This window comes from Aspergillus eucalypticola, assembly GCF_003184535.1.
Source record: "Aspergillus eucalypticola CBS 122712 chromosome Unknown BO83scaffold_1, whole genome shotgun sequence".
In the NCBI taxonomy this organism is placed as follows: domain Eukaryota; kingdom Fungi; phylum Ascomycota; class Eurotiomycetes; order Eurotiales; family Aspergillaceae; genus Aspergillus; species Aspergillus eucalypticola.
Genome location: NW_020290275.1, coordinates 1253317 through 1278713, shown reverse-complemented (window position 1 = coordinate 1278713; position 25397 = coordinate 1253317). Strand labels below are relative to the sequence as shown.

The window sequence follows — 25397 nt, the reverse complement described above, 5'->3', positions numbered from 1 at the left end:
AAGGGCATCTCATCCGGGGGTGAACGGGACGTCACCGGATGGAGCACTCAAGTTGGGAAGCTTGGTTCGATGGCATGATTGAATACTAAGGAGACTTGTTATGCATTCACTACGGGTGTTCCTTCTGCCGAATGCATCTCGGCAGGGTGATGTGGAGGATATACTTGTGCTACTGATCATGACTGTGTGGGGGCATGCTCCACCTATGGTGGCGGAGTTGGGAGGTTCAGTAGGCTGAAAGCCAGTCACTCTGTAAAGGGGCGATTGAAACATCTGCAGGAATCAGCAACGCCGAGAGACAGCACACGCAAGGGACAAAGCCGATAGAACACGTACACATAGTGTATGTCAACCTCCGAGCCAAATGTGATTGGAAGCAAAATGAAATATAGGCCGTTAAGGTACGCCTAACGACATATACCAAGCTTCATCTGTGTTAGTTAGCGCGTGATACACTAGCAAATACGTCAATTATGAATAACGGATGTGAAGACGATCCATCTCATTCTCCTACAATTTCGGCTCGTAGTGGTAAGAGTTCATTCCACAAACCTCGTGTCGAGTGCGTTGCAAGTTGATAATTGAGTGGTCCAAGCTTCTTTGGCTAGATCCTTAAAACATCCAGTCGATGCTAAATCTTGAAATCTCTGAGAGATGGACTGATTTTGGGTTGACAGGTTGCGCGGCCAGATGGATCCCGTGCACAAGGGTTCGCAAATTCCCTCTCTTTTCATTCGCCCCACTAAGCTGTTCTCTGTCTTTACGGAGTATTCTCTTCAGGATTGTCTAGGGTGCATTGCAGGATTTTCATGACGCACTCACACACGCGGAAAGGGTCTTTAGTGCCCCCTGCACATACGTAAGTTACCCGCCGATCCTTCCCTGAAGACATGGACCCTGGGTATTAACTGCAGGTGGGTCTGTCTTCCACTCCGCACGAAATACATTTTCTATGTCCTATACACAACAGTAGAAGCAAACGCTGGAACTCAGGGAGAACGAACATGCTAGTTCAGTAAAAATCCGGTGTTATTAGAGATCCTGTAAGTGAGTTAGTGAGGGTCAGAGACCAACCCGGCTTTCCTGTACAATTAGGGCCAGCGCGCCCCAACTCCTGATCAAGACTTGACAGTAGCAACGAACCACTACCTACAGTCAAAAGCGGAAGTTCCTGATCAGTGATCTATCGGAGTATGTCCATCTCTTTCCTAATTCAAACCTCTAATATAGCAAATCGAACATCTTGCTAAAGCATTTTAGGGAAATCTCCGGTGTCGGACACTCGCCGGCAACTACCCCGCCCGCCGACAGGAGGTTGATTGGTGCAGCACAGGTCTCCATGTCAACTAGGCTCAACGGCAAGGAGGATGTTCCAGAAGTGGCATGACGAGTGCAAATTGCGGGGAAAAGAAGGAATTCCCCATAGGGGCGTTCGTCTTTGAGAATGTGTAGTTCTGTATGTCAGACGTCCCTGTCTTCCTGGACAAAACATCCCTATCGTGAACCTCAATAATTCCAGCCCTGTCTACCCGATGACCGCAAAATCTCAACCCGCGACAACCAACGCCAGCGCAGGAGACTTGCCGGAGACAGCTACCAAAGGAGAGGAGGAAATTCCAGCCTGCCAGTTTTGTCGCAAGAAAAAAGCCAAATGCAATCGAGCGCAGCCCTGTTCGCAATGTATGCGATCGGATGTCGTTTGCGTCTACGATGATCGACGAAATAAGCCCGGTCTCCGAGCTGGGGCGGTCGACCAGCTATATCGCCGCGTCGAGACGCTCGAGAATATGTTTCTGGGCCAGGAGATGCTCTGGCAGCAGATGTGGCAGTCTTTGTTTCCGAACACTGAGCCCCCGCGATCCCTGGCCAAGGGGACCACGGCAGCCACGACCCTGGCGGAGCGTCGGGAGCAGCTGAAGGCCTCAGTACTAGACTCTGCAAATGTGGCGACAAAAAGAACGAGCACAGAAGCAATTACACACGATTATTTGCCACCAGATTGTGCTCCTCCCCAAGCCAAACGCGCCCGCGTGGGAAGTGAGCTGGCTTACCATGCGGTTGCTCTAGAATCTGAGTCTCGCGTGGCCAGCCCCTTACCTGATGCCGTCTTGACCGAACTCGTCGATTTTTACTTCACCAATATACATCCATGGATACCGATACTACACGTCAAGAAATTTCGCGAGCGGATGCGATCGCCGGAAGAACGAAAGCACATAAATTGCATCTTACATGCCATTGTCTCTGTCTGCGCCCGCTTCTCACAAAACAAACAATATGGCGATACGTTGGATATGAAAGAGATCGCCAAGAAAAGTCGACAAGAGGTAATCTTGCAGAGCACCGAAACCTTCTCGGTCGAGAATCTACAGGCGCTGGTGATTGTCGCATTTGAAACAGTGAGCTAGGGGCCCACGCTATGTCTTAGAGAGAAGTAGACTGATTTACTTTCGAACAGATAAATCGCGGTCGCGGGCCCTCGTCATGGTCTATGATTGGCAGCATGGCGGGAACCGTAGAGCAACTTCAACTTGGAGTAGAAGAAGATGACCTATATCGCGTCAAGGGCATGGGGGAACGGCTAATCAGGCGCATGGTTTTTCTTACACCATCACGGTCGTGGAGCGAAGCGGAGGAGCGGCGACGTATATTCTGGGCCGTCTTTCTCATGGACCGCTTCTGCAGCGTCTCTACAGGCTGGAAGATCAGTCTGAGAAATGCGGATGTGAAGCGCCGTCTTCCATGTGAAGGCGCTCTATGGGAGAAGGAGCAGGAAGTCTGCACCCCGTATTTTGGAATCTCTGATATCAAGAACACTACCCTTTCTAATAGCCATTCCGCTACGATAGATGGCTGTGAAGAGCAGGCCATCGGCGCTTTTGCGTACATAATTGAGGCTACTGAATCACTGGCCCTTGTGACCAACTTCTATCTCCACCACGCCTTTCTGATTAACGATGCTAGCAAGGCACGATTATGGCTGGTGAAATTCAAGGAACTAGATTTGCGACTAATTCAGTGCGTATGAAGTCTTGTACCGTTCTCTTCATGATGCTGATGCGCGCAGATGGAAAATCCACCTACCTCCTAAATGGCGCGAAGCCTGCGTCCTCAACGAACAGAGAGTCATGGATCCAAATCTGACTCTGGCGCACATAACCCACAACACGGCGGTAATTCTGCTACATCAAGGCATTGCTTATCCACCAGCGCACTGGCAGAAATGTCCCATTAGACTCCCGTCGGCATCCTCCGCCGATACGTGCTTGGAAGCAGCTTCAGAGATAGCAACTATTGCTGATCAATTCTTGTCCTTTTCTCCCATTTTCACGAACCCCCAGTTTTCTTTCTGTCTATTTATCGCCGGCCGCACACTCCTCGCACACGCTAGGCACAATAGGGTGCCGCCATCCCAGGCTCTCAACACCTTAATTGCAAACCTGATGGAGATCTCACAGCGATGGACAAGACAGCATGATGGCAGTCAAGCCCAGCAGGAGGACAGCCTAGCATTCAAATTCGCAACTAGGCTGACAGAAGCCCAGCAGAACCGAGCCCGTGTATCTCGTCCGAGCCTGGATATTCGCACGACCGCCTATTCAGATGAGTCTAAGGAGGAGATGTACAAGGATCTCGCGGGAACAAACTCGGATGATCCACCAGAGTATGAGTCGCTTGGTGGACCATTGCAGCTGGCCTCGTTCCCCTCGCAGCAGGCTACTTATGGCTCATTCGACCCATTCAGCCTAGCCTTCCCACCGCTGCCACCAGCCTTTCAGCAGGATTTCTCGCCGACTGGTCTAGATCCATTTTCTTTTTATAATATGCAACTGCCATCAGATCCTAGTATCTCTTCTCCGCTTGAAACCCGCAGTCACGAGTCAGGTTCCAGGCATGATTCGGAGAGTTCCATGACTAGTCTCATGCCGACAGATATCTCGCACCTCTTCGATGTGACATCTAGCCCAGGACAGCGGATTAGTTATTACGGCAATACGCGGGGCCTAACCAAGGACTCGGTGACCGACGGAAATGAGAATCAGTAACAAAACTGCGTGATTGATCGTTTGCATATTTACGTCAAACCTTTATATTCTATGTCTACATTCCCACCCAAAAGGAGAACTGATGCTTGTACCATGCTACCCTTTCATACAGTCGTCAAGCAAGTCCATCTCAAGAAGCATATTTCCAAACAGCAAGAAATAGTAATCAGCATATACAAGCCCGTGGTTCGACCACCTCCGAGGAGCAAACTCATAATTATTGATCGTCGCGCCCGTGAGGATAGTTTCAAAAGCGTTCCCGTCCCCAACCACCTTTAGTGCTTCAAAGCCTTTGCAAGCCTCAGTCTGATGGGTCGAACACCGGTCAGCGTAGATGGGCACCTCCAACGAAGGGCCAGTCTCGAAACGCATAGGGGGATTTAGATACCCTCCGACCGTACAATCAACCAGCTTCATCGCGGCCCGAAGGTAGCGATTAGCCGTGTCAGTATCCTGCAACTTCTTATATGCCTTATAAAGCAACAGCAGTCCACAAGCGGCGATCATGGCAGCAGAAGTATCCCGTGGTGAGGTGTCAGTAACAGGCGCATCGAAATCCCAATACGGGACGCCATCGTCCGGCAATCTCGCAAGAAATACATCCACCAGCGCTCTAGCAGTGCGAAGAAATTCCGTCTCCTTTGTCCATCCGAAGGTCTGCACAAATCCCAGAATCCCCCATGCCTGGCCCCGTGCCCAGCAGCTACTGTCACTGTATCCCTGGTTCGTAAATTTTGCCTTGACTGCCCCAGTTTTGGGATCCAAATTAACCACGTGGAAGGTCGTACAGTCATCTCGGATGTGATGCTTCTGCGTGGTGATTGCATGCGCCCTGGCTATGTCATATAACCTCCGACAATCTGTTTCCCTCGCCACCCAGAACAGTATATCCAGGTTCAGCATATTATCGATAATAACTAGGAAGTCTTGCGACGGGTCTTTGTATGCATAGCGCTTCGTGATACACTGATCCCAGCTGCGGATACACTGGGTTGATTCGCTGAAGCGGCTAGCAAGGGAGTGGGCTGCTAGTACGAGGGTGTTGTATGCTGCTGGGTCTCGATGCAGGGCCCATGCCTTCATTGCCCAGGGCCAAATCATGAAGCCTAGGTCGTGGGTGTCCTTACGGAGGGCATTCTGATGCAGGTTGGCTGTCCACCAGCGACAGAGGTGCTCATGTTGGAAGGGATGGGGGCGGAGAACGGACTCGCTGTTTGCTTGCGTGGATTGGGGAGCAGGATGCCGGTCGCGGAAGAGAGTGTTTCGCTCTAGAAGGAGATATAGAGAGCCTGGGAAGAATCCGGATGTCCAGAAGTCGAGGGCTCGGTAGATGTATGTGGTTTTGTCTTCGCCAGTGTATTCGGGGTATAGGGTTGGAGGTTTCGTCTGTTTTTGTAATAAGCATTTTCGGGCTTACTGACGGGCCTATAATGCCTCAAAAGGTTGTTTCACTCACACTACCCATCGCCTTGGATGCGACGAACCAGACCTTTGCTAGGACGGATTCTGAATATAGGGCTTCGAGTACTCGCGTCCATTGCTTGGATGGGAGTACTTCGGAGCCGGAGCCGTTGACGGTCGCTGGGGGTCCCGCTTCGATAGACATTGTTCTTAGTTTGTCAAAGGACCGATGCTGAGTTAGGAGAAGTTAATCGAACACTGAATACGCAATAAGAGACTTGTTAAGACCTGCTTGTTCCTCTCTACAAGAATTCGTTCTCCATTTGTGGAAGTATGCATTCGCAGTCGGAAAAGGGTCCGGGAATTCCTCCGCGCAAGAAGTCCATGCCAGAATTCCGTGGATAGGCATTTCGGGGCATCTCCCGGAGTCCCTCCGACGAGCCTACGAGACACCCGTTACAGGTAAGCCTTCCCCACCATGCAAGCTCTGAGTCCGGCGGATACAAATCCATACATTGATAACCTTCTTTGATGTGCAATTTGCCTAACTCCACAACCCCACAATCCCCAGATTCACAATGGCATCCAAAATCTCCGATATAGACACCACAACAGCCGATCACCTCGAAACGACCGAGAAGAAAGACCCCTATGCAGCAGACCCAGGCATTGAGATCGACGAGGCGACAGATAAACGACTGTTCTGGATGATCACTCGTCGTATCTTAGTTATTCAGATCGTTACCTACTTTTTCCAGTCACTTGACAAGGGCATTTTGAACTATGCCTCTATCATGGGTATTAAGGACGATGCACATCTGGTCGGACAAGAGGTACACACCAAGCCATTATTAGCTCACCATGTGCCTTTTATGTTGATTTGATAATCATTTAGTATTCGCTACTGGGCACGATTCTGTATATCGGCATTCTTGTGGGCGAATACCCCCAGAATCTACTGTTGCAGAAGTTTCCAGTTGCCAAGATGCTCTCTGTCAATGTATTTATTTGGGGTGCGATCGTGGCATGCTCGGCTGCATCTACACGTTTTGGATCGTTGATGGCGGTCCGGTTTCTGTTGGGGTTCTTCGAGAGCTGTATTCAGCCTGCGATGATGCTCATGTGAGTGTCCTCTTTCCGGTCTCTGGATTGAGTGAGTCTTGCTGACTTTAAATGCTAGAACAGCCATGTGGTATAAACGAGAAGAACAGTCGGTCTTGAACTCGATATGGTACTGCATGACTGGGGTGCAGCTAATGGTATGTCATTCTTCCTCTCGCTTGGCCATTGAAGATGCAGCTCGGTTAATTACCCACATAAGATCGGTGGTCTACTCGCCTTTGGCACCTCCCAGTACGTAGGCGGAGTGATCAAGAACTGGCAGTTGCTCTTCCTCGCTCTCGGATGTGCTACATGCGTGTGGTCGTTCTTTATTGGATTCTTCCTTCCAGACAGCCCTCTTTCGGCAAAGTGCTACAGCGAAGAAGACAAGAAACTGATGGTAGAGCGGGTACGACACAACGAGACCGGAATCGAGAACCGACAATTCAAGAGATATCAGGTTATCGAAACGATCCAAGACCCTATCGTTTGGTGCTGCGTGATACTCATTCTCGTGGCCAACTTGGTCATCGGTGGCCTAGGCGTCTTCTCTAACCTGATCATCGAGCAGTTCGGCTTCTCGCTGCTCCAGACCGAGCTATTGAATATAGCTCAAGGCTCATGGACAATTATCGTGATGGTCGGATCAGCATGGTGCTCCCAGCGCTTCCAACAGACGTGTTTAATCATGATCGTGAGCTTTACCCTTACCCACCCACTCACCACCAAAAGCTAATTAAATACCAGCTCTGGACCATCCCAGCCATTGTCGGAACCATCGTCATCCTCGTCGTAACACCCACAGCATCCAACGCCGGCGGCATGCTGATCGCCTTCTACTGCACCCAGTTCTTCCTCGCCGAAGGCAACATGATCATATCCCTGATCACCCGCAACACAGCCGGTCAGACTAAAAAAAGTCTCACCATGACATTCCTTTTTGTTGGTTGGGCGGTGGGAAATCTCATCGCTCCGCAGATCTTTCAGAGTTCTGACGCTCCAAGATACTTGCACGGCTTTCTGGCGCATATTGTGATTTACGCTGTATTTATTGCGCTAACAGTCCGGACAAGGGTGATTTTGATGAGAAGGAATAAGGCGAAGGAGGGTGAAAGCAGTGATGTCTCGCATGAGTTGGCGTTTCAGGATTTGACGGATAGGGAGAATCCGAATTTTCGGTACGTTTATTAAGTTGTGTTCAAATTCTTGTGAATTCAGGGAAGTATAGTCTGCCTGCTAGTAGCTAGTTAGTGATGTACGGATTTGGAATATGTCACAATAACTGTATGATTATAAAACTCATGAAAGATTATCCCGGACATGAGTGCTGAATCTAACCGACATTCTTGGGTACTATCATTACTACTATAGTGAACAAAATAATCTCGGTCTTATCAGAAGTCTATATAGAGCTTCTATGAAACAAATCTATTTCATTTAGTAACTACTTATTCTCAATTCCAATGTTTATGTACATGCCAAGCAAGTGCATTCATCGACTTATCTACTTCTCTGCAACCGCAAACAGCAAATCCGCCCAACTGAACGGATCAACTGGCGATGCCTGACCCTTCACAGACGCATCATAAGCATCCTTCACACGCGAAGTCCAAGGCACATCAACCCCCCTCTCCAAAGCTTCATAATAGAGTAGACCCCAAGCAGCCGGATTCGTCTTTCCATCCTGATATCCAATATACCGATTCACCGCGGAAATGTTCGCCCAAGGACCATCCACCAAAACCACCTCACACCGATAAAAGCTCGCATCATACGGCACCGTATAATTCATGAGGTATTTCCCCGCATACTCTGCCGCCGTAAAGAGAAGATTATCCTCCAAAGCAAACAAGTCATAGTCCTGGTTAGCCACCACCCTCGCAGCAAGTGCCGTCCATTGCAGCGCATCCTGTACATGGGACTGATCGCGACCCGCTTCGGAGTTCTGGCCTGTGGATGCTAGATAATTATAAGGCACTCCGGCACAGCGATCATACTTGTATGCGTATAAGGCATAATTGTATAGAGCCACGTCGTCCAAGTAGACTGCGAAATTGAGCAAGCCCATGATACTGGCCATGCCGTAGTTCGCTTGTCCGATGATAATGCTCTGTCGGGCGAAGAGCCAGTAGAGCTGGACGCTCAAGCCCGAGCCACCTTTGTATGTCGCGCCTTGCTCGACCCAGCCGCCTTCCCAGCGCATGATCTCGGCTGCGTTGGCGAAGATGGAGCCTTCGATGCCGATTAGAAGGGATCGGTCTGTGCCGATTATGTTCTCAAGATCGGAGCCCCAGGCGTCGAGGATCGTGGTGGAGCGGTTCCAGTGGCTTTGGCTGCGGGTGATGTACCCTGTTTCAATCCAAGGTATTAGCCCTGGAAAGGGCCCTTTGGGTTTGTGTACTTACACATAATAGCATTCTGATATGCAGCGCGGGAATCATCATGAAAACTGGTATAGTTGCTTATCTGCCCGCGACTGATCACGGGATACGGGCCCTGCATTTCATAGGATGCATTGGAGTAGGGGTCTTGAGCGAATCGGGTGTATGCAGATGCCCAAGGTTCTACACCGTTGAGGACATTTGTTCGCATGAGCTCGAGTTGATCGTGGCTATGCCAAAGGCCTGGGTGTTGGAATTGATTCGTTTTGTTCTTGGAGCCGGGTGTGTCGGGGACCATCATTACGGGCCCTGGTGTGGATAAGCATGTGGGTGGGAATGTTGGAGGTTGACGTCTAGCTCGTACCGTTTAGACGTGGGACATCTTGAATCAGTCCGTAGACGTGAGTAGCGGTGGTCACCGCAAGGCATAGCTTGAGAATATGCATGATCGTAATGCTTGATAGTAGTGAGGTTGGAATCTTGGTGGTGGCATGTTGTTCATATTACCAGCTTTCATCTCATGTTCAAAGATTAGATTAGACACCGGGCTAAGTGCCGGACAGGGACCGATTCTCTAACTAAGCTAAGGAATATAGTCAATATCCATGCGGGGAAGAGCTCGGAAAATGCGCCGGTGTGCATAAATTAGGTGGCATACGCGTTCTTCCCGAGAAGACGGGAAGAAAGGCGGATCTGGTGGGGAGCAGGAAGAACGGCTGCTTCATTTGCCGATGTCCCTGAAGAACGAGTACAAAACAACCCTACTTTAATATAGATATCAAATTCAATTGATTCAGAGTAGTAAATTCAAAGCATATAAAGTAGCTTGTATCACCATCACATCCTCCCTTCTCAAAATCATCCCAAGCTTCACAACACTTCAACATGATGTCCATTCTTTCCCTCCTCGCCCTCCCTCTCTTTCACCACCTCGCCCACGCAGGCACCATCTACCACAGCAACTTCACCTCCGGACTATCCCCCTTCTCCGCCTGCAATGTAGAACCCCCATCCTACTCTACCGCCACAGACGGCAACCTCACTGTCTACTTTGACGAGTCTTACTACGACGGCACCCGCGACCGCAAAGGCGCCGAGATCTGCGTCTTTGAGAACGACACCACCATCAATGTGGCCCAAATGACCAAGGAAGGCTGGCAGGGCTTTTCTATCTACGTGCCCTTGGATACCTACCCGACGGACAAGAGCGCCATCATTGCCCAGCAGTTCTGCCCCGGCGGGTGCTCCTTGTGGTGTGGCACCGTCGAGATCGTGAATAATACTCTTCAGACTACGCATCGCGCGGCTTGTTATACGGGCACAACGGCGACTATTGTGGATGATATTGAGAGAGATGCGTGGCATAGTGTCGTGGTGCATATGCGCGTGTCGGAGGAGAGTGATGGCTCTTATGAGGTTTGGTGGGATGGGGAGCAGGTTTACAGTGTGTCGGATATTGATGTGGGTTTTGGGACTTCGGACGATGATGATGCGTTGACTACCGGGTGGTACTTTAAGAATGGGGAGTATTGTTTTGGTGAGTTGATTGATCAGTTGATTAGGGGTTTTTTTGTTACTCTTGCTAACTGGATTATCTAGATACCGACGCCTACACTGATGTGACTAGAACCCTGTACTTTGATACCATCACTTGGTATGAGACCGATGATGGCAGCGATGATGGGTATAAGACGGTTTATCCTTGATTGTGATTCATCTTGAGGGAAACGTGTGTATAGTGTCGCTGTGTGGTTTGTGCTGGCGAGGAAGGGGTTTTTGAGATAAACCTGTATTATTGACTTGCTATAATAATGAGAAAGTATTCTTTTAAAAATCAAAATGTACTGAAGTAGAATCAATCCACCTCTTGTGCTCTGTTACGGCATTGGCCAAGCAAGATGCTTCATCGGGTGGAAAAGTGGATCCCAGCGCACTGACATCGATCTTCATACTACGGTAGCCACTTTGTGGCATCTGCAATATCTTGTCCTCTTCCCATTTGGTAATCTGTGCCCTATAACCTCTGGCCTTGCTGATTGCTTCTTCTGAACAAGAATTTGAGAGCACGATGAGTGAGACAAAATGCTCGCTTATCATAAACGCCCCGCACTACGGCCTTGGCGGCGAAGAATTATGTGAGATCCCTGCACTTTTCATGGTTTGCATCTGAGACATTTTAGCCTGTACTTAGAGTGGCGATTTATATTAGATTCGTATGTCCCTCGTCCGCGCTGACTTTTGCAATATTTATATATATATATATATATTTTTTTAATGAGTAAACATGTCATCTGTTAGCGCTACTCTCATACGCCGAGGCACCGAAGTTATATCAGCTCGGCTTCAACCCGGTCAAGATCCTCTGGTGAAAGAATGGATAGGCATCTTTCTCATCTTCTTCACTGTTTTTGCTTTCTTCCTTGCAACCTTCTGGGTGAGTCAATAGTATTATCAAAATAAACAAGTAATATACTCATAAAAGAGAACAGATCGCCTACACCTCGCAAGTCATCGGAGCCCTAGCTGCAATCGAAGACCCTAACTCCAGCCCACCCCCCTACATCCGCCTCGACAACCAAACCGACAACCGCAATGATCCTGAACTCACAACCACCCCAACCCGAAAACCAATAACCAGCGACCTACGCACATCCATCAACTACCTCTTCAGCATCGGCGGCGGCGGTATTTTCTCCACCTTCCGCGGATTCCGCATGTATCTCGCCTTCATCTCGCTAGATATGGTCTTAGCCCTCTTAATACCCGCATTCATTTCCATTCCTTTCCACATGACCCTCGTCTCGTTTCTAGCCAATTTCATGGGCAGGATGTTCCTCGCTACATGGCAAATGGCATGGGTGCATGTAGTCATCGCAGATAAATCGCCTTTCGTCGGCTATCGACGCATGCTAGGGTACCAGCATTGGAAACGGATTGCTCCTGTTGCAGTGCTGCATAGTGCTGTCATGTCTGTGACTTCCTCGCTGAATTTGGCTGTCTCTAGGGCTGTTGGGTGGGTTATTGTGGGTATTCTTGGTGAGAAGGGATCGAGTGGTGGAAAGGAAGAGGGGGGACTTGGTGTTGTTCTCTTGTTTATGTTCTTTTTCTTACTCACTGTCCCTGTTAATGCGATATTCACTCGTGTGGCGGCTTCGATGTTGCCTGAGGGACTTGATCCCATTGTGCCGTTTGATCGGCGGTTTGGTGGTAAGGTGAAGATGGGGGGTGGGGATGCGAGGTTGGGTATTGTGGATGCGTGGAGGACGATCGAGTGGTCTGCGAGGGTTCGATACTTTAAGATTGTTTTTCAGGCGATTGCTATTGAGATTGTTTTGGGTGTGGTTGGGGGGTTGCTGGTTTTGGGGGAGCTGAAGTGGTTGCTTTACTCTCACTGAATACGTCCCCGTTGGCTCAATTCTTGCGCTGATTGCATTCATACATGAGCGAAAGTCTTCCGGACTTAATGCACGATAACCTACTGAGCGTCATTGAGATGTCGCCTTTCTATAGCCTCGACTGGAACTATCGAAGGACAAAAGTATGGTGATCTGAAAACGTACATCACAATCTTTCTGGATATATGCAACACTGATTGTCTAAGATCTTCATAAGAGTGGCCACGCTTTCCAATCTAGAGAAAGCATGCAAAATGATAGTAACCATTGTCTACTTACAGTCATTTATCAAGAAACAAAGCTAACGAGCAGTTGTGACTCAGATTATAACACCTTTCTTGAAATACGTCGATAATATGTCCATATCAGTCTCAGAAAGTTTCAGGATATTGTCTTCACGATACACCCGTTCCACATATCTGGCTTCTTCAAGGCCAAGGGTGCCACCCTTATATTGCTGCCACATTGCCGTTTGTAGCTCAACAAGCGTGGCCTTTCCGACTGCCCTGATTATCTTCACATCTATATAGTCCTTTGCACCGTCATCATCGCAAATAAGGCTCTCCCTTCCATTTGCATCTATCACCGAGCACTCTTCATCAGTCATAATTCCGGGCCTTAATCCCAGCCAGCTTTCGCTATTGAAACATTCAAATGCATCCACGATTACCCCATCCCCAATATCTGACACAACAGAGGCTCCTGCCGCAAGCAGAAGCCGGACAATATCTCTCCGTTCGAACTGGAAACGACGAATATCCGGGGACGGCTTCTTCATTGTCGACAGAATCTCGAGATGAGCCTGCCTGAGTCCAACTCTCCAATTCATCACTGACATGGTCAACACATTACCAATTCTCCTCGAGAGTGGTACGTTGACATCAGCATTTCCGACCTCGATCAAATATTGGACACATTCTGGATTCCCTTCCATGACGGCAGCCGCCAATGCACTCCCGTATTCACCAATCTGGGGGGCCAAGTTCACGTTTGCACGTTTAACTCCCACCAAATATTTTAACATATTCAGAGAGTCGAAATTTTTAGCAGCGGCATCCAGGGCGCTACCGTACGGTCCGTATTGCAGAACCATATCAACATCTGCTCCGCCCTGCTCCACCAAGAATTTTGTGCCCTCCAACCAATTATCACGAGTTGCCATAGCCAATGGACTGCCACCGTATTTCAAGCGCACGTTCACTTCTGCGTGGCCTTCAAAGATCAATAGCTGCAGCATGTCCATATCTTCTCGACGTATGGCCGCTTCAAATGCGCATAGACCCCAATGCGCCCCGCCTACCTCCAAATTCACGTCCGCTTTAGCGTCCTTCACCAGAAATTTGGCCACCTCAACATGTCCATAATAGGCAGCCTTGATCAGTGGCGTCGATTTGTTTGTGTCGTCGGGTCCGCCTTGTATCCCAACAGTACCACCTTTTGCCAGAAGGATCCGCAGGATTTGGATATGGCCATATTCCGCAGCAAGGAGCACGTAGGTTCGACCATGGAGATTAGTACTGGCTAGATTTAGCTCGCCATTATTCCACCATGAGTCCGATAGTTGGCGGAATCCAAATTGGCATACGGCCAATATAGAGTATTCAGGAGGACTTAAACTTGCACCATAACACTGAGCCCAGATTCGGTATTGCGCACTGCTATCCTGCGGAGCACCGAGAAACCTCTCTAGAAGCTCAACTACAGGAGAAAATTCCTCTGTCGACACGCAGGTAGGGTCTAAGATCGCAATATGTGTTGGCCAGAAACAGGAGAGGTAGTAGATGAATGCTCGTGTAAAGCAGGACCATTTGGGCGTCTCTTCCCATTGGTAGCGAGGAAACTTGTGTGTGGTTTCATTCCAAGCTTCGCTCAACATAAACAGCAAGCACGCTTTGCCCACCAACAGGTTAGTGACTGCAGTCGTCCAGCTTTTACGGAGCTCGAAGAACTCTGCCACCGATAAATGCGATACTCTCCATACGTTCCGCTCGGAATCGATGACTAAAAGATTGCGGCATAATGCCAACAGTGCCTCGTCGCTGATTGAGGCACACAACTTTGCATCCGTACTGTCAGGATTGATGCGGATTGCATCGAGTAGAGCTTCCCGTGAAAGCGGTTGTCGTGCGTCCAGAACCCACTTGAAAGCGCGTAGCGCGAGATCTCGGTCGTGGGGATGACTTTCCTCTATCTCCTCCAAGAGCTTTTTATACGTATCGTCGAGGGTTCTGGGAAGTGTCTGAAGACACTCCAGTATAGCTTCAGATGACACGCATCTTTCGAGCTGTTTAAGTTGTAGGTAGGTCCATTGAAACCTAACATTATCATTAGCAACCTTCGAAACTTTCGCCGAAAAAGAGAAGGACAACGCTTACATTCCTTGGCTTTTTTCTGACAGGGTCGACTCAACCGTTTCCCGCAGTTCACGGAATGCACCGTTGTTCTCGATCAGCCTTGGCATCTCTTGGCTAATGTAGGCCTCAATATCCTGCTGGTTATCGTTCGCCTGAACATCGATGTTTGGATGCGAGCGAACCTGCTGCTGAACATCCCGGTCAGGACGGCTTGCAATGAACAACTTGACTGGCCGTTTACTGCTCGAAAGCAACTTCTTGAAAAGCTGAAGGAGTTCACCACGCGAAGCAGGATCGCATTCGTCGAAAGCGTCCAACACCAATGTAGTTCGAGGGTAGAGGTTTAGGGACTCGGTCAATAACTCCTCGCAGGTTTTCAAGCCAAGATCAGAGGCACGGGTACGTAAATACAGATATTTGGATTTAAGCCTGGATCGTATGTACAGCGAATGGGTCTCGCTTGGATTGGACTTGCTTTCGTTAGCAGATAATTGACGCACGTAGCTCCGCGCTACGGCAAGGGGTCGTGTTCGGATGTCCTCTTCTCGGTAGCAGTAAAAATAGGCAAACCCTTCGTCGTTTGGCACTCTTGCGAGTGTGTCTTTGACATGATCGATAACTCTCGAAGTCAGGAAGGTTTTTCCCGTGCCCGCTTGACGGCGTCAGCGCCAAGTCCAAACAGATGAAAAAAGAGTGCTTAAACACTTACGAGAGCCACGCAACCATAATACGGCGGAAGAACTGCTTTCTTCCCATTCTCGGAATTCATCCTTTTGTAAGAGCCACTCGCCCGTCCCAGGTGTCCGATTGCCGCTCACAGTATCATGATGTGCCCCATACTTAACTGGTGAGATCCACTCTAAGATCTTCAGAACCTCCTCACTTTTAAGCTCATCCAAGGATTCTATCACCTGGGCCTCTATGCGGGGTAGGCGCTTTCGGATGACCTGCAAGTCGTTGGATGCCTTTATACCTGTGGCTGCACTGCACGCCTGAGCAGTCATAGCGAGCTCTTCTTCCTTCGCAGTCAGATCCGAGAATCGCCCCGAGCTTTTGTCAAACATCGTGTTCAATATCTTAGCCCAGGTCGATTGTTTTAGCATCTTAATGCTGTAACTCAATATTTCCAAGACAGCTGCGTAAACATTAATCAGGTCTCCCCGTAGAGTGTCGACAATATCACTGTTTTCGGTTGCATAGGCGGACTGATATTCTCTGCCACGGAATGTGGCATGTAGAACCCGCTCGACAGTCCCAAGCAAGGCGAACATCGCATTGTTATACTCTACAGGGATCTATACACTTTCAGTTAGGAAGTTGGTTCGAAATATCATGGACCGTGATTACTTGAAGGCACGCTGTGTGAAACCTCAAGCCAAAGCATTACAGGCACATCATGTTAAGGAGCTGTGTAATGTGGACACAACCTACCTCCAAAGCCGCTTTGATCAACCCCCACGGCCCTGCAGCCTGTGAGGGTGCGAACGGGACGACGAGATCCCCGATCCATTTGATCCAAGTCGCGCATTTGACAGCGTAGTCTCGTACGAATTCACCTTTGTATTTCCAGCCTTTCTCATCGCAGACCTTTGCCTTCTTTCGGAGATCCTTAAGCAGAATATCCAGATCTCTTGGATCGGTGTTCGAACTCGGTTCGTAACCCAATTCGCGAAGATGATCTTGGGTTTTCTGGAGGAGCCTCGCAAACGCTTCCTTCCAGAGATTTACGGATACTTCCTCGTCGCTGTCTGGCTTCTTCCAAATCTCGGGCAAGCTGGAATCAGGGGTTTTATCATCACCTATAACACTGCTGACCTCATGTCGGGTGTCGCTGGTTGATAGCGACCTTCTCTTCTCTGGAAGGCTTCGAGGCACAGCTCCTTCATGCTGACTCCTGTTGGTGATCGACGGCTTACTCGACACAGACGTACTTCTCTTCTGCGAGAGCTCCTTTGCGGGTTCAATGGGGTCACTTCGCTTGCAGTCTGGTGACGTGGACTGATTGTCGGCAGCAGGCTCTTTATGTCGAGAACGATGCAACCGGCGTGAAATTTTCGCTTTCAACCGATGCATCAATGCTCCGCACGTTGACCATAACGTGGGCATTGCATAGCAGAGGTTAGACTCCAGTTGCTCCGGGAGGGCATGTCCCGGTGTTTAAACCCAGCTGTCGGGTGCGATCAATTGTGTGCTGGCTCAGCCGCACGCGGGGTTCACGCGCTAAGTAGGTCGATAGGACTATCTTGTTTCTTTCGCCCACTGACAATTGGCACCGGCTGCAAACATTGCTTTTTCTGAGGGTATTTTCGTCCTCATACCAGGAGTGGCTGTCTGATGACGTGTCACTCTTGGGCATCTATCCAAATAGCATACATTATCGAGATGGTGCTTTTAACAATTTCTATCAAGTTGTCAAGAAACACCAGCATAACACGAAATGAATTTGATGAGCTCAGGCTCGACTGCTTTGAACAAACCAATGCCAGCATCAATAGAAGGCAAGCGACCGGCAGTGAGGATACAGAATGCATGGATGGGGTGGTTAGTGGACAAAGGAGGTGAACTGTACACACCTAATACCCCTGCATGGAGTATCCCCCTCCATCCACTTGCTGCCTTTTCTCTGCCAGTTGTATTGACGCTCTGATCTGCGTGGCCTTCCCCTGTCACTAAAACAAGGAGTGGGTGGAGTGGTTGGAGCTTCTACAATCGTCTCGATTCTAGTTTCACAGACATAAAGATACGTTTTATGGCCAAGATCAGGCTCAGTCTGGGGTTCAAGTTCGACCTATTGCTACTCGTCGCCTGCCGGCCAATTCATCACACCCTCCACCCCTGTGAAATGGCAGTATGCTTGCTCATCGCTGAGCCCCGCAGCACTGTTCGACAATGCACATTGCTATGCCTCAGAATGCATTTCAAGCGAAGTGAAAGGCTGGAAGAGTTCGAAATATCTCAAGAAAATCAAATATATATTTCAATTTCCCAAAGATAGCAAACGTCGACAAAGATGGAAATTTTTTTGCAGGTGTGAAATGTGCATGGGGAAGTTAAGGTTACCTCGACGCAAAGGGGAGGGCCCTGGGGCCTGGAAGCATTACAAAGCTAAACCATTAAGATATGGCCATGACAGTTTCGCTATATCATGTTGGATGTAATCAAGTACCACTCAACATCAAGCCTGATCATTATATCATGGAGAAATGAAATGTGCAGTAGATTTCAGACCGCGGTCAAAGCACGGGCCGCGACCGCGGCGCACTAAGCCCGATTAGGCCATCCGCCCAACCTCGAGCGCGCAAAGATCGCTGGTGCAAACACCGCGGAGCATTGGCTGCTACTGCGACAGTTCCAGCTCTCCTCACCCTCCGACTGTCAAGGATGCCGCCCTTCAGAGATGAGCATATCCTGGTACGTGCCGATTTCTCCTAGCGCACTAATCATTGATCTACCCCCTACTGGCGGACTCAAACTGACCCCCTCCTCCCCAGATAATTGCGCCAGGCTCGCAAGTGACCCTGGCGCAACTGGGTCTCCCAGAGTCATTCACCCCTGCCCGCTTTCGCTTCCCTACGCGCATGTTTCCCGCCGAAAAGAAGGGTGAATACGAACCGTACAAGATCCGCGAGCGACGACAGGAAGTTCCCGTCAGCAATGGCAATGGCACCGACGCGCCCAAGGAGGACGTGGAGATGAAGGATGCGGAGTCGGCACAGCAAGACGGAGCCGTGAAGACCGAGAATGAACCCTCCGAACAGCCCGAAAATGCGCAAAAGACTGAGGGCCAAGATGCCAATGGAGAGGAGAAGCAGGGAACGACAACTGAGATCTTCTACGAGGAGGACGTAACCTCCGATGAGGGGGCTGTCTATCCAATTCAGAGTGGTCGCATTGTCGACTGGCCATGTTTCTTTGCCCTTCTGACGCATGTTTACAACACGATGAGCCCGCCATTTCACACCCCGATCATGCTGATCTCTGAACCGGCATGGTCCGCCCGCGACCGGGAGACGATCACACAGTTTGTCTTTGAAAAGTTCAAGACGCCCGCCTTCTGCCTTATGGACTCCGCTCTCGCTGTATGCTACGGATACGGTACTTCGACGGCTACGGTGGTTGATGTTGGCAAGGACAAGGTTAATGTCACTGCCGTCACTGACTTCCTTGTCAACGAGCATGGAAGAGGTATCGCACTGGAAGGCTGCGGTGGTGACTACATGACGGATAGGATTGTGGAGCTTTTGGGCCCGAAGGGATTTACAAGGGAGATGTGCGAACAGTTGAAGCGCAGCAATATCACTGAGCTTTTGCCCCCGGGCACACCCCTTCCTGGTGCCGCTGCAACTGCGCGACAGGGCGCTAACCCAGCCGCTTCGGCCTCAACCGGGACCAAGGATGGTAATGCACCGAATGAAAACATCCCCCGCGGTCCGGGTGAAGGCACCCAGACCGGTGGTGAAGGCAACGGCGAGGCCGACGAAGATGAGGGAGTTTTGGATGTCGCAGCCATTGTCAGTGGTAACACGAGTGAGTTCCTCGCCAATCGGGAGAAAGAGAAGGCCGAGAAGGCATCGACCAAGAAGGGCGCGACAGATCAATCCGGCAAGCCCCTCCGTCTCCCCAACTCCAAGAAAGAAAAGGCTTCGTTCCAATTTGAGGAGTACGTGAGGATAGAACCTGAGAAGGATACGCCCAACGGGCCCGGGCGGTATATGCGTCAGTCTCGCGAGATCGAGGTCGGTGTTGAGCGCTTCCTCGCCGCAACTCCCAAGCAAAATTCTGGAGACCGTCTCACCGGCGGCCTGCTCGAGGATATTGCAACTCAGATCCACCATACTATCCTCGCAGTGCCTGATGCGACGAAGCGGAGTGAACTCTGGGACTCGCTCATCGTAGTCGGCAATGGCAGCAAAATCAAGGGTATGTAGCCGAATCATATCACCATGAAGATATTAATTGACGTTCGCTTATAGGCTTCACACAATCCCTGCTGGGCACAATAACCCAGAAGTACATTCTCTCCCCATCCGCCACTATGTTCACCTCCGAAATCCCCTCCAACTTCTCTACCCCCCTTCCTACCGGAGGAACCAACACTCCGGCACCTTCCGGCCAGGCCGGTCCGATGAATCACCCTGCGGGTCACGGTGTGAATCCTCTGCTTGTCGCAGCCACCCATGCCAACAACCCCATGCCCGGCACTCCTTCTATGGACCCCGCCATGTCGCATCACCGCTCGACGGGACACTCTCAAACCCCCACATCAGTCAAAACTTTGAGACCCCCGGAATACTTCCCCGAGTGGAAGGAGCAGAGCAACACCAATGCCCCTGGCGCTGCTACCACGGGAGGGCCTGGTGCCCCAAGCGGTGGCCACGGCATGGAGGAAGCCGTGTTCCTCGGAGCACAGGTTGCATCGAAGGTTGTTTTCGTGATCGACCAAGGCGTCAGCAAGGGTTTCATGAGCCGAGTGGAGTACAACGAGAACGGCCCTTCTGCGATCCATGAGTACACCATGTGATCACCTTTAATGAATGGCCTCTGTGCCTGGGGATTGATACGCGTGTTTGTTCACATATGAAAGCGGATTTTTATTTACGGACCTGGTTCTGGTTCCTTTTGATGCTTTAAATTTACGGTTAATTATTTTTCTTAACTTGTTCCTCGTGGATATTGTATTCTACGTGATGGCGTCTTTCACTGAAAAAGCAAGTCTGACTCGGATGCTAGGATAGGTGGAGTCTGGTCGGATAGTACTCTGAATAGTATTCGTGCAATGAGTTGATGTAGTTGCTTTGGTAGGCAGCCGGAGCCATAAGCCTAGAGAGAGCTACTGGTGCTGATTTGTGGCCGACGACGTATGCTCTGTTATGATGATGTGTGTAGAGATACCTTTACTCTCCTCATATACGCGACGCACAAACAACAGCCAGCAAGCTTAAACTCCCTCCTAGGCCCAATCTACTGCACATCTCTTACAGACACAGACTGGTTACTTTACAATAAATATAGTCCACCCCATGTGGAAAATCCGCCCCAACCCCAATTCAACACCGTCCTGCACTGATCTGACGCATAGAGGTTCTACCGAAGTCTCAAAGATACGTGGATTCTCAAAGTTGAGGGGTTCAAGTGCAAAAAAGTGCCGATGGCGTTCGAAAACAAACGATACGTTCCCAATCGGGAATTTACGGATACTTCGGGAAGAGGTTCTGAACGGATCAAGGTGTTGATCGAGAATGCATATGGTCAACTAATCGAGGAACGTGTAAGTACCTTGGGAATAAACCAGTCTACTGCATCTATACATATTGAACCCACAAGTTCTCACAAGATATACCTCCACAGCCTATATATCAATCCCATCTCCAACTTTTTTTCACCCCAAAAAAACATCCACCTCAATCTCCAAATTCTGCCCTTCAAACGGCAACGCCTCAATCCCCAACATAGTCCAAGTAGGCTGATGATCGGGACACCACTTCTTAACATGCTCCACCATCAGGTTGATAATCTTCTCTCGGGTCTGGGGCAACTGGACATGGTACGTGCGGATCTTTACCACGCGGTCCCAGCCGGATTTCACGCTAGCGCGTAGATCGGGCTTGGCTTTTTCTAGTGTGTAGAGGATGACTTCGTTGATGTTGGTGAATGCTTGGGCGACTTCTTCTTCCAGGGTCGTGGGGACTTCGGTGGATGTGGGGGACATGCCGGCTGATTTCCGAGGGGGGTGGGGGGGGAGTAGTTAGTTGGTGATGAGAGGAATGGAATGGGGCTGGCCGGGGGGAGGGGGGCTCACTCTGGCCGGCTATTTCCATTCGGTCTCCGGCTATGCAAGCTTCGGCGAAGCCGTAGGCTTCTTGGAAGTGTTGGCCGCGGCCGGGGCGGGAGTAGCTGGGGATTGGGGACATGGTAGTAGTGAGGTTGGTGTGGAGATATGGGGTAAGAGGGGATAAGAAAGGTAAACTGCTTTGTTTTAAGAGGGTTTATGGCTTTTTATGTTGTGTTGTGCCTGGAAGTGTCATTTATCGATCTTGACGCTATCAACTCTAGTTGCAGTAGTGCTTACTAGCTGTCAGGGGTCCTTCGTAGAATTGATAATCAGTAGCCGCTCAGACATGCGATGTAGTGTTGAAGCGTTGATCATTGGATGTTAAAGCATAAGTTTTCCTCGTAACCACATAAACATCTATAATGTTGAGCACCTCACTCCTCGCCAGATAGTTCCATTGGCAGTTCCGGCGTAGTGTTGAATGCTTTCAAGCCTGTCTCTCCCGTGCCAGTATTCACCCCACGTGTAGCAAGTTCTGACAAGGCGACATCGCCCTGTGGCACGTAAGCTGATGAGGACATGCCGACATAGCTGCTTCGATATCGATGAGTGTTCTTAGTGCGGCGGTAGATGATAGCGAAAGCTGGAAGACAGCCGACGATAACAGCTAGCAATAAAGTTTAGCATAGCAGAGAGAATAACAGGGAAATTCATACCTATCCCCGCCTCGATCATGCCCCAGAATGCCAGCCAAGAACTGCTTGGGGTGCTGTCGTTGTTGGCGCGAGTACCAATTTGGATGACTCGTACAACTGCCATGATCACGCAGATGGTGCCCAAGGCAAACACGGCAGCGACACTGATCTTCTGGCTCAGCGGAAGACGCAGCGACACTACCAGTCGCAACGGCAGCACCATGACTTATTCACTTCAGTAATGAATTCTCATCGTACTCGGGAACAGAAACCTACTCATTATATCGCTAACTGCATCGACCGCAAAACTATAATACAGACTGGCAATCTCTGCCACGGCGTCTCGATGTGTACTGCACTCCCCTTCGCACTTGTCAGTATCCACACATGCAGGGGACACGGAGCACTGACCAACGGTGAACCATGCATGCATACTTTGACATGAGGTAAAATTGGATACAATTGCCCCGATAAAGGTCTACACAGCTGTCAGCTGAACGTTTTCCCGCAATAGGTCGACTTATGGACGCACCACGATGCAAAAACACAATACCGCATACCACCATTTCATCTTACCCGGCAGGTCTTGGAGAAGTCGGCGATAGAGAAACAGAAAGTATAGCTTGACGGACCACAGCGACCCCCATAATAGCATGGTGTTCGCAAAAAAGACCTTGATCATGAAAAGGGCGTCGGATAGCATAGTCGCCCAAGGACCGATCTTGCCATCCGTATACGCATCGATTTTGTACACAACCGGGGTGACGATAATGTACGCAATGCTCATGGCCAGGAAGCAGGCCCACGACAGCAGAATGCAACCATCCTCGACCTGCAGCGACCGTAATTTCCAGAAGATCAGACTAAACCGAGCAATGACCACCGCCGACGACAAGGCGATCATGGTATAGCCAGTGGCCTGTACCTGGCTGGCTGAGACATAATTTCTTTCCATCCGGACTGGTGGAGCGATCGCCAGCGATGTCTAAGTCGTTTAACGGCAGACATCCTTTTCATATTCTGCCGACAGCCCGGGTGGTAAGCATCCTGCGGCGGGCAACAGGATGCATTAGCAAGTGTTAATTTTCACGGATACGGCTAATCTGGATGTCATCCGTCATCAAGCGAGCCGGACGGCCGCTAAGGAAGAACCGGCGGTATAGCGCCTTGTTTTGGGTAAAGCCACCAGGGTGGCCTATAAAGGAATGAGCCCCCTGCAGTAAGTCAATGCCTCCTGAAACCTCTACGACTCCTGCTTCAACCCTTATCTTCATCCTGTTCCTGCCAAGCACCATGCGGCCCGGCACGCTGTTCATCGCTACGCTTCTGGCGAGAGTGACAGCGCTGGACAACACAACCAGTCGCATTGTTGCTAAATTGGCATCCTATGGAGTTGATGCCTATGAGTTTTTCAACTCCAGCGTGCTGCTGGACTCGTCATTGAGCACGCGGTCGTTGGGATTTTGCTCCGAGCTGGTGAGTTACTTCCCGTCTTCCTACGTGCTAAAACCGGACGATGGCACCCGAACCCTGTCTAGTCGTTGGGCTAACGCATAAGCACCAAATTGACATTTTCACTAATTCGACCAGTGTTCCGCACTTCCCCGGCTCTATCCTGGCCACGTGTTGCAACGCTCGACTACGGCTTACTCGACTTGGGATGCCAGCTTCTGGTCGCAGCAACAGGAGGATGTCGATCCAGCCTGCGTATTCCAGCCAGCCAGTGCAGTGGAAGTCGCTGTCAGCCTGCTGCTGTCAGAGCTGACGCTGTGTCCGTTTGCTGTCAAGAGTGGCGGTCATGCCGCTTTTGCCGGCGCCTCCAATATCCAGGATGGCTTGACGATCGATCTGGTCGGGCTGAACTCCACGGCCTTGTCCAGGAATTCCACTATTGCGTCTGTCGGTGCGGGTAACCGCTGGTTGGATGTCTATGATTGGCTAGATCCCATGGGCTTATCGGTCATTGGTGGTCGTGTGTCCGACATTGGCGTGGGCGGCCTGACGCTGGGAGGTATGTGACAGATCAACCAGAGGCAAGGAGAATGTAAGCTAACAAGGTATCCAGGAGGTATCTCCTTCTTCTCCGGTTTTCACGGCTGGGCCTGTGACAATGTTGCCAATTATGAGGTATATCGATCTATATTGCTTATCAATACTGCTTCTGTATCTGACAAGATTGGTCTAGGTTGTTCTGGCCGACGGTAGCATTGTCGATGTTAACCTTGACACTCATCCCGATCTTTACTGGGCCCTGCGTGGTGGTGGCAATAACTTTGGCATTGTTACCCGCTTCGACCTGACAACGCACACTCAGGGCCTCATGTGGGGAGGTTCACGCATTTGGCTAGAAGATTATCAATCCGACATCCTCCATGCGCTAGTTGACTTTGGAATCAATTCGCCGTCGGACCCCAACGGGGCACTAATTGTGTCGGTGGCCTACGCTGAGGGTCTCTACCTACTGGTCGCAGACTTGGAGTACGCAAAGCCGGTGGTCAATCCTCCTATTTTTGAGAACTTCAGCAGCTCGGGAGTTCTCGAGGATACCATGGCCATCCGTAGTCTATCCAATATTACCCTTCTGTTCAAGGAATCCAATCCTAACGGACTGCGCGAGAGCTATTGGACGGGCACCGTCCAGCTTGACTATGAGCTGGCGACCAACATCACCAACATGTTCAAGCAGGAACTCGTTCCTATTCAGAACGTGACCGGCCTTGTCCCCGCTCTCGTTTGGCAAGTTATCAGCACTAACACCATGGAGCACATGGCCAAGAATGGAGGTAACGCGCTAGGACTCGATCCGAAGGACGGACCCTTGCTGCTGATCAACCTTGCTTTCATGTGGGACGATGAGGCTGATGACGCCGCAGTTATGGCTGTTCTGGGCAGAGTCACTCAAAAAGCGCTTTCAGCAGCGAAGGCTCGCGGTCTGGGAAGTCGCTATCTGTACATGAACTACGCGAGTCAGTACCAGTCCGTTGTGCCCTCTTACGGCACGGCAAACCAGGCTCGCTTGCAGGCGGTCTCCAAGAAGTACGACCCTTTGCAGGTGTTCCAGAATCTGCAACCGGGTTATTTCAAGCTTGATGGGGCGCCAGCTTTGTAGGATGCTCGATGCATAGATATTTCGGGAATCACGAATTTCTTTTTCATGCTAATTGCAGTGGATTATACAAAACTTGGCTCTTCAGGTCAGTGCCTACGACTGAATCCCTATGGACCTCAAAGCTGGGGTTTCCCAAATAGAAA

The 25397-nt window shown here is 50.2% G+C and overlaps 11 protein-coding genes across 11 annotated transcripts; 6 read left to right on the top strand and 5 right to left on the bottom strand.

Annotated features, from left to right (window-relative positions):
* Positions 1–1682: 1682 nt before the first annotated feature.
* Positions 1683–4046, top strand: BO83DRAFT_394889 (putative C6 transcription factor; the record flags this gene model as incomplete). Its single annotated transcript, XM_025533040.1, has 3 exons — positions 1683–2399; positions 2459–3018; positions 3068–4046. The coding sequence occupies 3 exons, from the start codon at positions 1683–1685 to the stop codon at positions 4044–4046; spliced, it is 2256 nt and encodes a 751-aa protein (XP_025393452.1).
* On the bottom strand, positions 3769–5652 carry BO83DRAFT_433455 (glycoside hydrolase family 88 protein; the record flags this gene model as incomplete). Its single annotated transcript, XM_025535687.1, has 2 exons — positions 3769–5432; positions 5503–5652. The coding sequence occupies 2 exons, from the start codon at positions 5650–5652 to the stop codon at positions 4143–4145; spliced, it is 1440 nt and encodes a 479-aa protein (XP_025393451.1). The 3' UTR covers positions 3769–4142.
* A 353-nt stretch (positions 5653–6005) lies between these two features.
* On the top strand, positions 6006–7776 carry BO83DRAFT_413370 (putative MFS transporter; the record flags this gene model as incomplete). Its single annotated transcript, XM_025534479.1, has 6 exons — positions 6006–6280; positions 6343–6569; positions 6628–6706; positions 6769–7242; positions 7296–7726; positions 7767–7776. The coding sequence occupies exons 1-6, from the start codon at positions 6026–6028 to the stop codon at positions 7774–7776; spliced, it is 1476 nt and encodes a 491-aa protein (XP_025393450.1). The 5' UTR covers positions 6006–6025.
* A 276-nt stretch (positions 7777–8052) lies between these two features.
* BO83DRAFT_351811 (uncharacterized protein) lies at positions 8053–9333 on the bottom strand (the record flags this gene model as incomplete). The annotated part of the gene is made up of 2 exons (XM_025528959.1): positions 8954–9333; positions 8053–8897 (listed from the first exon to the last, which is right to left on the bottom strand). Exons 1-2 carry the CDS (start codon positions 9228–9230, stop codon positions 8053–8055), a joined length of 1122 nt encoding a protein of 373 aa, XP_025393449.1. The 5' UTR covers positions 9231–9333.
* Positions 9334–9814: 481 nt separating this feature from the next.
* On the top strand, positions 9815–12481 carry BO83DRAFT_351807 (uncharacterized protein; the record flags this gene model as incomplete). The annotated part of the gene is made up of 4 exons (XM_025528958.1): positions 9815–10466; positions 10529–10613; positions 11228–11363; positions 11419–12481. 4 exons carry the CDS (start codon positions 9815–9817, stop codon positions 12322–12324), a joined length of 1779 nt encoding a protein of 592 aa, XP_025393448.1. The 3' UTR covers positions 12325–12481.
* Positions 12482–12643: 162 nt separating this feature from the next.
* Positions 12644–16751, bottom strand: BO83DRAFT_404811 (uncharacterized protein; the record flags this gene model as incomplete). Its single annotated transcript, XM_025533748.1, has 4 exons — positions 12644–14639; positions 14700–15330; positions 15388–15973; positions 16110–16751. 4 exons carry the CDS (start codon positions 16749–16751, stop codon positions 12644–12646), a joined length of 3855 nt encoding a protein of 1284 aa, XP_025393447.1.
* A 215-nt stretch (positions 16752–16966) lies between these two features.
* Positions 16967–17806, top strand: BO83DRAFT_374257 (uncharacterized protein). Its single transcript, XM_025530151.1, has one exon. The coding sequence runs from the start codon at positions 17428–17430 to the stop codon at positions 17671–17673; it is 246 nt and encodes an 81-aa protein (XP_025393446.1). The 5' UTR covers positions 16967–17427; the 3' UTR covers positions 17674–17806.
* Positions 17807–18037: 231 nt separating this feature from the next.
* BO83DRAFT_351801 (putative chromatin remodeling complex subunit (Arp9)) lies at positions 18038–20500 on the top strand. Its single transcript, XM_025528957.1, has 3 exons — positions 18038–18089; positions 18170–19598; positions 19652–20500. Exons 1-3 carry the CDS (start codon positions 18060–18062, stop codon positions 20197–20199), a joined length of 2007 nt encoding a protein of 668 aa, XP_025393445.1. The 5' UTR covers positions 18038–18059; the 3' UTR covers positions 20200–20500.
* Positions 20501–20966: 466 nt separating this feature from the next.
* BO83DRAFT_433448 (RidA family protein) lies at positions 20967–21589 on the bottom strand (the record flags this gene model as incomplete). Its single annotated transcript, XM_025535686.1, has 2 exons — positions 20967–21392; positions 21478–21589. The coding sequence occupies 2 exons, from the start codon at positions 21587–21589 to the stop codon at positions 21058–21060; spliced, it is 447 nt and encodes a 148-aa protein (XP_025393444.1). The 3' UTR covers positions 20967–21057.
* Positions 21590–21884: 295 nt separating this feature from the next.
* On the bottom strand, positions 21885–23100 carry BO83DRAFT_384249 (uncharacterized protein; the record flags this gene model as incomplete). Its single annotated transcript, XM_025532579.1, has 4 exons — positions 21885–22117; positions 22167–22343; positions 22422–22623; positions 22678–23100. The coding sequence occupies 4 exons, from the start codon at positions 23098–23100 to the stop codon at positions 21885–21887; spliced, it is 1035 nt and encodes a 344-aa protein (XP_025393443.1).
* Positions 23101–23438: 338 nt separating this feature from the next.
* Positions 23439–25254, top strand: BO83DRAFT_302000 (FAD binding domain protein; the record flags this gene model as incomplete). The annotated part of the gene is made up of 4 exons (XM_025527138.1): positions 23439–23621; positions 23736–24156; positions 24211–24272; positions 24331–25254. The coding sequence occupies 4 exons, from the start codon at positions 23439–23441 to the stop codon at positions 25252–25254; spliced, it is 1590 nt and encodes a 529-aa protein (XP_025393442.1).
* Between the last annotated feature and the right edge of the window lie 143 nt (positions 25255–25397).